This window comes from Dendropsophus ebraccatus, chromosome 13 (assembly GCF_027789765.1).
Source record: "Dendropsophus ebraccatus isolate aDenEbr1 chromosome 13, aDenEbr1.pat, whole genome shotgun sequence".
NCBI lineage: Eukaryota > Metazoa > Chordata > Amphibia > Anura > Hylidae > Dendropsophus > Dendropsophus ebraccatus.
The window spans coordinates 55900655-55912595 of NC_091466.1; the positions used below are offsets into that span (position 1 = coordinate 55900655).

General features: G+C 44.1%; 1 protein-coding gene across 1 annotated transcript; it reads left to right on the forward strand.

Annotated features, from left to right (window-relative positions):
* Positions 1-3939: 3939 nt before the first annotated feature.
* LOC138770581 (uncharacterized) lies at positions 3940-7292 on the forward strand. The gene is made up of 3 exons (XM_069949685.1): positions 3940-4274; positions 5557-5833; positions 7211-7292. Exons 1-3 carry the CDS (start codon positions 4019-4021, stop codon positions 7290-7292), a joined length of 615 nt encoding a protein of 204 aa, XP_069805786.1. The 5' UTR covers positions 3940-4018.
* Positions 7293-11941: the final 4649 nt, after the last annotated feature.

Genomic DNA, 11941 nt, shown 5'->3' on the forward strand with positions numbered 1-11941 from the left:
GGGCAAGTGCTGGAAAGCAATTCCAGTCCATGGAGGCCGCATCACCGAGACATTTACATTGATGGCTTATTGTCAGGACAGGCCACTAAAGGGGGTTATCCAGGATTCTTTCTTGCCTAAACAGCACCACACGTCCTCATGTTGTGTGTGGTCTTACACCTCAGCTCCATTTACGTCAATAGAACTGAGCTGCAAAACCCACAACCAGATTAAAGAGTGGCGCCGATTCTGGAAGAGAGCTGCCATGTTTTTCTATGTCTGGACAACCCATTTAGTGGCTGATAAGCACAGTGTCGCCACCCCGGCAAATCAGCCAATTGAACATAGTCAAGGGTGGCGTAAGCAACGGGCTGCTTCCATTATATAACGACTGTGCAGGGGTTACCTCATAGGCTGTAATCTCTCACTCCTCACGTCTGACTTGATAGTTACATGTTTATGTAGATAACGTCTGATTCTGTCTATGTATGCACCCACAGAAGTGCTATGGAATATGTTGGCGCTATATAAATAGAATTACATTTATCATCACAGCTCAGCTCCCAATGAAGTAAACGGGAACTGAGCTTCATTAATCCAGAGTGGCCATTCATAATGTACAGCGCAGACTCTTTCCAATAGCGTCTATTGTGTATGCTACCGAACCGGTAATCGGAGGGGGTGCCAGGTGTTAGCAGCCCGCTAGCCAGAAACTGATCAGACATTGCAGAAAAGGCCAGGTTGATGTCTAACAGCAGATGGTGCACATTAATGAAATGGTAAAGCCGCAACACAAGTAATACATCAACTTAAAGGATATCCAAAAAAGAATACAGGCATCAATAAATGACAGGCTGAGATTTGCAATGAGTGCCATTGTATAGAGGTAATGCTGGAGCAGAGAGAGGCAGATGACAATGTGTTAATGTTATGGGCCAGGCTACATGCAGATAGTAGTGATGACACAGCACACGCCACTTATCACACACTAAATGTTAGCAGAAAAGGAGAATGAAAACAGATTATTCAAATTACTGTGTATTTTATCACTCTGCATCTATTCTATTACTGGATCTTCAATGAGGTTCTAGTCTTCCCTTTAGCATATGATGTACACCAGTACTGCTCATTGGTGAAGCATGTCAGTAACACATGAAGTCTTCAGGATTCACTCACAAGCAGATCACAGTGCCACAGCATTCAGCACATTCTTAAAGGGATTATCCAGGATTAGAAAAAAAAAACACAGCTACTTTCTTGCAAAAACAGCACCACCCCTGTCCTCAAGTTGTGTGTGGTATTACTATTCAGCTCCATTCACTTAAATGAAACTGAGCTACAAAACACCCAAGCTGAGAATAGGTGAGGTGCAGCCATGTTTTTCTAAGCCTGGATAACCCCCTTTCATATACTTACCCCTGTTACACGTAGAACTCCTTCCATTCCGGAAAAGAGGAGATACAGTGCTCCAGCCATGACAACCTTGTGCAGCGTAGCCCCAAGCCTGGGTCTAAAAGGAAAAAAGTGAAATAATTCAAATTTTAGGATAACCGAAGAACGGCATTGCATCACAAATCAGAATCATGAAACAGACAGGCACAGTTGGGATTCAGCATACCCATTAAAATCAATGCTTTCCATACATAGAACAGAGCCTCCAACACAGATGTGAACAGGGAGAATGAATATATTTACAATATACTGTATATATATACTGAGGATTACACCCAGCATAAAGGGCAGGAGAAGTGGTACTGTGGACTGTATATATATATATATATATATATATATATATATATATATATATATATACATACACACACACAGTGGTTGCTTGGTTTAAGAGTAACTTGGTTTAAGAGCTCACAGTTTTTCAAAATTGTGACTTGGTTTAAGAGCATTGCTTTGGTTTAAGAGCTCCCTGTACTGGGTGGGTGGGGGTGTGGGGGAGGGGCATGGTCTGCATAGCGGGGTCTACAGCCCTGTACTCTGACCCAGGAAGTCTCCCTCACCTTCCAAATCATAGCAGATCCACTTCAGGCTGGGGCTCACATCAGGGGACAGGACGGTGGAGGTAATCTCTCCATAGCTGTAACCCCTCTCTCTTCCCAGACATAGAGTGCTGCATGTATGTGCCTGCTCATTCCTTCATGCTCTCTGCAGTCTCTGTCCGCCCTTGTGTTTCCCATCCTCTCCATTACTGCACAGGAACTTATAATATCACAGATTCTGCTGTTTCTGAATGTTTGCTTCATTTGTATTACATGTTATTCACCCAGCATACAGGACAGAAGAAGTGGTACTGTGCACTGTGTGTATATATACTGAGGGTTACACCCAGCATACAGGACAGGAGAAGTGGTACTGTGCACTGTGTGTATATATACTGAGGGTTACACCCAGCATACAGGACAGGAGAAGTGGTACTGTGCACTGTATATATACTGAGGGTTACACCCAGCATACAGGGCAGGAGAAGTGGTACTGTGCACTGTATATATACTGAGGATTACACCCAGCATACAGGACAGGGGAAGTGGTACTGTGCACTGTGTGTATATATACTGAGGGTTACACCCAGCATACAGGACAGGAGAAGTGGTACTGTGCACTGTATATATACTGAGGGTTACACCCAGCATACAGGACAGGAGAAGTGGTACTGTGCACTGTATATATACTGAGGATAACACCCAGCATACAGGGCAGGAGAAGTGGTACTGTGCACTGTATATATACTGAGGGTTACACCCAGCATACAGGACAGGGGAAGTGGTACTGTGCACTGTGTGTATATATACTGAGGGTTACACCCAGCATACAGGACAGGAGAAGTGGTACTGTGCACTGTATATATACTGAGGGTTACACCCAGCATACAGGGCAGGAGAAGTGGTACTGTGCACTGTATATATATATAACATCAGTATGTATGCCCTGGGCAGTGGGGGGGGCCCGCTAGGCTGAGGCTCATAGTCTAAGCCTGGCGGGCCCCTGTGTTGCCCGGGGCCCCGGTGCAGCCGTAGCGGCTGCACAAGTGATATGTCCGTCACTGAGTATGAGGGAAGCCAGACGGCCTCTGGTGTGATACACTCAGATTAGTTGCTGTATTTAACTCTCCTATGTAACACACAGCACTACACTATTGTATATTAGTGTGTGGTGTTGGGTGTGGGCACAGTTATTTGGTGTGCAGCCCAGGGGGTTAGTATATGTGATGTTGGGTATTGTGCACAGATGAGGTTAGGAGGGTTATTAGTGTGGTTGTGGTTTGCACATGTGGCTGTTATTACACTGATGTGTATGGGGAGAATGAGGCTGGAGCAGCTAATACCTGGGTGGACTTGTATATACTGACTATACACCCTACAGCTATACGGTATTTATATTATTGTTGTTATTATAATTGTTGTAATAATTTGTTTGTAAGTAAAAGATTTACAGAAACACACAGCACAGCCCCCCATCATTGTGTATATATAAATAGGGGGTCAGTAAGAAGAACAGTCTCAGTAAAATGGGATTAATTGGCAGAAAAAAATCTTTATATATCTTAATATAAAACTTCTAACAAAAATGCCTGATTTTAATAACTTCATAAAATACATGAGAACAGCGGGTAACCAAATTCTATTGGCCTATTTCTGCTTCGGCCATTTAAACAATAAGATACACAGATTATGTAACATGATACCGAGACAGAACCTCTTTATTTTTATGTAGAACAAATCAATTTTTTTCTTTTCCAATAATAGAATATCTATCTATCTATACACATTATCCACATATTGTATGTGCATTTCTTTCCTCACTCACAAGACTATGGAACTCTGTTGATCACTGACATCACAAAGGAAAGCTGATGACATCACAAAGGAAAGGCTATGACATCACACAGACATTGTACACTTAGCTGCACAGGTAACATTCCATCAGTTGATAACTGCCGCTCAGCAGAGATACATGGGAGGGATCGCTCTCACTTACTGATATCATCACTTGGATTGGATCATCGATATAGATTTGACCACAACTTAAAATGAAGGCAAAAAACAAGAGGAATCATCTAGAAGGAGACACAGAAGAGAAGGAGAAGAATTATGGAGAGGACGAGAGGAGAGACAAGGACAGAGGAGATGATGATGATGATGACGGTCAGGAGCAGCCAACTACAACCAAGAAGCCAAGAAAGAACCGTGTCTTAGCCTGCCTGCAAAGTGCCTGGGCCCGGATGACATGTAAGAAGAGGAAATCTTCCAGCCACAGCATCATCATCCCTCTGATGGACGCCACAGGTAGGACCAACAACTGGAATTGTACATGCATCCTTAGGACTCCATAGAACACACACAGTGGGTCTGATTCATGGGAATAGCGCCCCCACACAGTAGTTACCCCCTCCAGTAGTGGCTGTAAGCTGCATGGTGTCCTGTGAACCACTCACCTTTGTTGTCCCCACCCCATTAGGTAATTTTAGTATTTGGGGTCTTGTTGATCAGTTTTACTCGTCTTCCTAGGGACGCGTGAGGCAGGCGGCCATCTTTTATATCCCAGGAATATAAACTGAAGCTGCTGTCCATGGGAGTTTATCGTCCTTTTTCACTTTTACTGTGGGATGTGTGGATGTTTTTCATGCCCCACGTTCACCATACAGGATAAAGAACATTGGGGGAGATTTATCAAACATGGTGGAAAGTGATACTGTCTCAGTGGCCCCTAGCAACCAATCAGATTCCACTTTCCATTCCCAACAGACTCAGCTAGTACAATATACTGCAATACTATAATAATATATGTATAATAAAAGTAATGTATTGCAGTGTAAATTTATTGTGGTTTTCTCGGTCACAAAAGGGCATTAAAGCGGCAGTACATGGCATATGGCCAGAAACTAGGGACTGAATTTCACACCCATTTGTAATGTTTTCCGCTTTCCTTCTCTGTAGCATCACTAACCCCATCACCCACTTGTAGACGTAGGAACCTCTGAACCACCTGTGTAGTGTGTGGACCCTCTGTGAGCCTTCTGTAGTATTAGGATTCCCTGTGCTCCATCTACAGTATTAGGACACCCTATCTGCCCCCCCTGTAATATGAGGAGCCATTGTGCCTCCTCTGTAACATAAGAACTTTCTGTAACCCTATACCACTAATATATATCTCTGGGAGGTATAATAACCCCTCTGTGCCCCCTTTATAGCACTGGGACCTGTTTTGCCCCCTCTGTGTTATTAGGATGTACCTGTATTATAACAATGCCTCTGTGTCCCCTCTTTAGTACTAGGGCCCCTCTTTGATATTTGGATCCACTATACCTTCTGTGTAGTAGTAAAGCTGTCTCTGCCCCCTCTGTAATAATAGGATGCTTCGGAGCCCCCTCTGTACTATACAATCTCCTCTGTGCCCCCTTTGTAGTATTATGACATGCTGCGTCCCCTCAGTGGAATTAGGACCCCTCTTTGCCTCCTCTGTAGTATTATTACCTCTCTGTGTCCACTCTGTAATAATAAGCCTGCTATATGCCCTATATGACCTCTTTCTATTAATTCACACATCTATTCTTTTCCTTTGTAACAGATAGCCGTATACAGGAAGCCTTACTGCAGGAGCACCAACTACTGTGTGACCAGTACCACAACCTGGATGACCTGAGGGCCCTATACTACGCTGAACAAGAAGCCACGTTAGAGGACTACCAACGATGGTGTGATCAAACCAACAACATGGATGACATATGTGCCTTGCACTATGTGGGCCAAATAGCCATGGAAGAAGAATATCAGGAATTGTGTGACCGGATTCATAGCGTGGAGTTCCTGTATGCCCAGCACTATATGGCACGATATGAAGAGAAGCATCAACAGGAGACCAAAGAGGAAGGACCGAAGAAGGACCACGACGGACCGAAGAAGGACCACGACGGACCGAAAAAGGACCACGAAGCCAAGAAAAGTGCCAAGATCCCGTTCTTAGCCCAACTGCAAACATGTTGGGAATGGATCATTAATTCAAAATGGAGAGGAACATCTAAACTGAATGAAGAACGTTCCTTTGAAATGCCAGGACCCAGTAACATCAGGAATCCGTCATCCAAAGAAGACCCTGACAACTCTAAAGAGACCACACCTGTTACAGTCCCCCTAACATTGGACTGCTTCACCTTCTACAATTTACTGGGAGAAGGAACCTTCGGTAAAGTCCTCTTGGCAAAAGACATCATCCGCAGTGAATGTGTTGCCATTAAAGTGACAGAGAAGAGGCATGTCAGCTTTAAAGAACGCCATATCCTGCAACTAACTCATGAAAGCCCATACTTGATCCATGGCTTGGCCGCCTTTCACACACCGAACTTTGCCTGTTATGTGATGGAACTGGCCACCGGAGGGGACCTGTTTGAATTTGTCAAAAAGCACTCGCCTCTTGATACCGACACAGTAAAGTTCATCACAGCCGAAGTGGTATGTGGCACAGAGTTCCTGCACAGAAGAAATATTATCCATCGGGACCTGAAGCCAGAAAATATACTTCTCACCAGAGAAGGCCACATAAAAATAACAGATTTCGGCTTTGCTGTGACAAATGCGTATAGCCTGACCAGAACTGTGTGTGGAGGTACACCAGGATATGCAGCCCCAGAGATGATAAAACGCCAGCTACATGGGAGAGGAGTCGACTATTTCGCCATTGGCGTCATCCTCTACAATCTCTTGACCTTCAAGCGTCCATTTTATGGAAGAGACCAGACCGAAACAGAAATCTCTGTCCTGTTTCATACTCCAGACTACCCAAAGTCCCTTACTGACGACGCAGTTAACATCTTAAAAAGCCTGCTGCGTAAAGACCAGTTTGAGCGGCTGGGAGTCAAAGAGGACATCAGGAGCCATCCATTCTTCTCGGATATCAATTGGGAGGACGTGGAAGCCGGGAGAATTGTTCCACCAGCAATCATGATGACATCTTCTGTTGACCTCAATGCTGAAGAACCTATGAAATTTGCTGAACCACCAAATGTCATCAAATCTGAAGATCAGCAAATGTTTAATAAGTTCAGCTTTGTGTGCCCGGAGTGGTCAAATCAATATCATCCTGTCATTACTGACAAAGAAGATGCTGATAATGATGATGACGATATCTACATGTAGAGCATCACCTCTACTCATCTCTGCTCCAATCTAAATTTTAAATTAAATTAACTTAACTTAAATCTTAACTGGACTTAAATCTAAATTAGACCAGACTTAAACCAACTAAGCCAACTAGACTTAAACTTAACTAAAATTCTGGTTAAGCACAAGCTACGTAAGACTTTGTAGAGCTTGTGGGAGGGTGGGAGGGCTCCCTCTTTGTGCCTTCACCTTGACGTGGTGAGGGAGCTTGCGTGCCTTAGTGATCCATTGAGCTAAGCTGGCTGGAGTTAATGCTCCTGGTGGGGTCTCCCGTGCTAGAAAGGTCAATGGGGAGAGGCCAGACTAAGTAAGGCACCCAGTACAAAGGGCTCTAAATCTACTTTTCTCTCTCATAAAAACGCAATAGATAGATATCAGAATAACCAGACAAGTGCAGCGCTTGAAGGAGAGCAACTCAGAAGGCGACTAAAGTCTTATCCAGGCTTAGAAAAACATGTCCGCTTTCTTCCAGAAACAGCACCTCTCCTGTCCTCAGTTTGGCTCAGGTTTAGCAGCTCGGTTCTATTGAAGTGAATGGAGCTCAATTGTAGTACCACACACAACCGGAGGATAGGGCTGGTGCTGTTTTTGCAAGAAAGTAGCTGTGTTTATTCTTATCCTGGATAACCCCTAAGTTAGAGTAGGTATGGAACATAGTGTACGGGACTCATCCAGACCTAGGGGTGACTGTTGCCTATCTGACCCGCTTCTTATTATTTTTTGGACTACACATGGTGATCGTTTCATTAATCTACCCTTTGTTCATATTAATTATTTTTCTTGATGTCATATGTCATAGGGATACTGCTTAGGCAGCTTTGTTAAACCCATATGGTCCGGGGTCAGAGTGGTTGTTAGACCTTGCTGGTACGCCGGCGGGTCCTATGTTGACATTTTAAGTGTTTTTAATGTAGGGTAGTGTTTGGGGTTTGTCTCCCTTATTGCTTTACCCCTGCATAGTTTATGGTATTTTTCTGTATATTCTGTTATTGTCTCAATAAAGTTTCATTATGATGTGCTACCTTTTTGTGCATATGCTTTTGTCTTTTTGGGGAGTTGTCTGTTACTTATATGCATTGGTTTAGCACTCCTTACTTTTAGCGGTGCCCACTATTCCTATATAGAAAATACACAATGTCACACAACACCTAGGATGGAGCCAACTATCACTTCTCACATTCATTTGTAAATTACACTATGAACAATACAAGAAAAATAAAATAGCTAGGATTTACCTAATGACATGATCATGTGTGTACTACTACTATATAAGCACATATATGACCAATAATACCGCCATACAGTGGTCAGATACAATGTCTACATAGGATCTGTACAACACTACAACTATACAAGCACTTATATATGCAAAAATATTGCCATACAGTGGTCAGATACCAGCTATAGGATCTGTACACTACCACTATACAAGCACATATATGACCAATAATACCGCCATACAGTTGTCAGATACAATGTCTACACAGGATCTGTACAACACTACCACTATACAAGCACCATATATCCAAAAGTACCGCTATACAGTGGTCAGATACAATGTCTACATAGGATCTGTACACTAAAATTATAATAGCACTCATATAGTCAATAATAGTTAGTGTATGATACCAATGTGGTGATATATCTAAGCTCAACTAAGTAAAATTCTCTAGAGAAAATGTTTTCTTTAAATTTACTAGTGTCAGAAAGTTATATAGATTTGTAATTTACTTCTATTTAAATATTTCCTGTCTTCCAGTACTTAGCAGCTCCTGTATGTCCTGCAGGAAGTGGTATATTGTTTCCAGTCTGTGCTGCCACCTCTGTCCATGTCAGGAACTGTCCAGAGCAGTAGCAAATCCACATAGAAAACCTCTCATGCTCTCTAGGCTTGAAAGAATACACCACTTCCTGCAGGACATACAACAGATGATAAGTACTGAAAGACTTGAGATTTTTTTAGCCTCTTAAAGACAGAACCCAAAATGGCCTTAAGGACCGGACCAAATTTCAGGAATATGACGTGTGTCACTTTATCCATTAATAACTTCAGGATGCTGTTACCTATCTGGCTCATTCGATACTTACAGCCTATCTTTATGAAAAACCCCAAAATAACGTGAAAAATTGCATTTTTTCTAACTTAGAAATTTTGTGCTAAGGACAATGGTTATGCCACATAAATTAGATATTAAATAGCATAAGCAATATGTCTACTTTATGTTGGCGGCATTTATTAAACTTACTTTCAATTTTTGAAGACAATAGAAAGCTTCAAAGTTTAGCAGCATTTTCACAAGAGTTTTAAAATCAGATTTTTCAAGGGACCAGTTGACGCTTAAAGTGTATGTGAGGGGACTGTATGTTATGAAGCCCCACATTTCAGAAACTGCACCCCCCCCCCCCAAACTGTGCAAAAGCACATCCAGAAAGTGTCTTAACCCTTTAGGTCACAGAAATAAAGGCTAAGTGTGTAAGAAAATTGAAAATTTAATTATAATCCAATATCTTTCATAATTATAAACCTATTAGCAGAGAAATGCACCCCAATATTTATTGCCGTTTCTGCAGTTTATAGAAATACCCCACATGTGGCCCTATTGCGATATTTGACACAACCACAAGCCTCAGATACAAAGGAGCGCCTAGTGAATTTCAACGCCTCCGTTATATTTGGTCATTTCAAGGATTTCAAGGGCCATGTCGCATTTACAAAGCGCTCGTGCTGCCAAAACACTGGACACCCCCCACAAGTGACCCCATTCTGGGAACTACACCCCTCAAGGAATCTAACAAGGGGTGCAGTGAGGACATGGACCCCACTAGCACAAATGTGGAACAATGTGACGTGTAAGTGAAAAGTTACATTTTTTCACTTTCACTGCACAAATGTGCCCGTCACCAGTGGGGTCCATATCCTCACTGTACCCCTTGTTAGATTCCTTGAGGGGTGTAGTTTCCAGAATGGGGTCACTTGTGGGGGGTTTCTACTGTCTTGGCAACACAGAGCCCTTTTAAATACAACAAGGCCCTTGAAAATCCATTACAGCCAAATCCAGCCTCCAAAAGCACGTCTTGCAGCCGCATGGCGCCTTATGTGCACATGTGGGGTATTTCCATACTCGGGGGAAATTGCTCTACACATTGTGGTTTTTTTTAATCTTTAAACCCCTTGTGAAAATGAAAAAATCAAGACTAAATCAATGATTTAGTGTAAAAATGTAAACATTTTTACACTAAATGTTGGTCTAGCCTTGATTTTTTTCATTACCAAAAGGGGTTAAAAGGGAATACAAATGCAAAACGTGTAGGGTAATTACCCTTGGGTAATGTCCACATGTGGATATATTGTGCCTTATGGGCACAGGGCAAGCCACCAAAGGGACAGAGCGCCATTTAGAGGCTGGAATGGAGGAGGGAGGCCATGTCGCAATTACAAAACTCCTGTACTGCCAGGACACTGGGAACGGCCACAAGTGACCCCATTCTGGAAACTACACCCTTCAAGGAATTTAACAAGTGGTGCAGTGAGCATATGGACCCCACTGGTGATGGGCACATTTGTAGAACATGTGCTGTGAAAGTGTAAAATACAATTTTTTTCCTTTTCACGGCACAAATGTGCCCGTCACCAGGGGGCCATATCCCGGCTGCACCCCTTGTTAGATTCCTTATGGGGTGTAGTTTCCAGAATGGGGTCACTTGTGGGGGGTTTCTACTCTCCTGGCCGCACAGAGGCTTTGTAATTGCATCATGGCACGCCTCTAATGGGAATGGCGGCCATGCCTATTTAGTTGGGGAAAAGGGACAATTTTTAATTTATTTGGGGGCCAATTATTAGGCCAATTATTAGTTTATAAGTAGAAAGGCAAATCAGCTCACCATGTGTGCAATAGTCAGTGGTGCTGGTCCTCAATTACGTCTGGAACAGGTGGAAGGAAACAGAGATCCGGGCCATTTTCCGGTGGCAATAGGTAACAAGTGGAAGTCCACAGCTCCAAGTAAAATGTAAAGTCTTTATTAGAAATCCTCTTAAAATCCAAACATAACAATAAAAAACACGCCGACGCGTTTCAGGACACTGGTCCCTTAATCATGGCAAATTTATACTGAATATTACAAGCTTTTATAAGAGGATATGACCAGTATGTTACAAGCAGGGCCGTATTTACCACTAGGCACCCGTGGTCCGGTGCCTAGGGCGGCGCCCTGTGGGGGGCGGCACCCGCAGGACACATTTCTTTTTTTATTTAATTATTTTTTTTTTTTACCCCCTCCTTTTTTCTTATGATCGGTCAGCCGGGGGATCAGTCGGGCGCGGCAGGAACAGAGGCAGGCTGGGAAGGAAGGTCCCCCTATGCAGGGCCGGCGTGAGCTTCCGGCACAGACTGTCACACAGGCCGGAAGCTCACAGTGCAGCCCCGCGATGCCCGAACTTCCCTGCTCAGCAGCGGCGTGATGACGTCACACGCACGCTGCTGAGCAGGGAAGTTTGGGCATCGGGAAGTTTGGGCATCGCGGGGCTGCAATGTGAGCTTCTGGCCTGTGTGACAGTCTGTGACGGAAGCTCACGCCGGCCCTGCATAGGGGGACCTTCCTTCCCAGCCTGCCTCTGTTCCTGCCGGCTGGCTGACCCCCCGCTCCCCCCCCGGTCGGTCCCTCTGCCTCCCCCCCCCCCCTGGCTGGTCCCTCTGCCCCCCCCGCTGGTCCCTCTGCCCCCCCCCCCCCCCCGACTGGTCCCTCTGCCTCCCCCCAGCCGGTCCCTCTGCCTCCCCCCCCGGCTGGTCCCTCTGCCC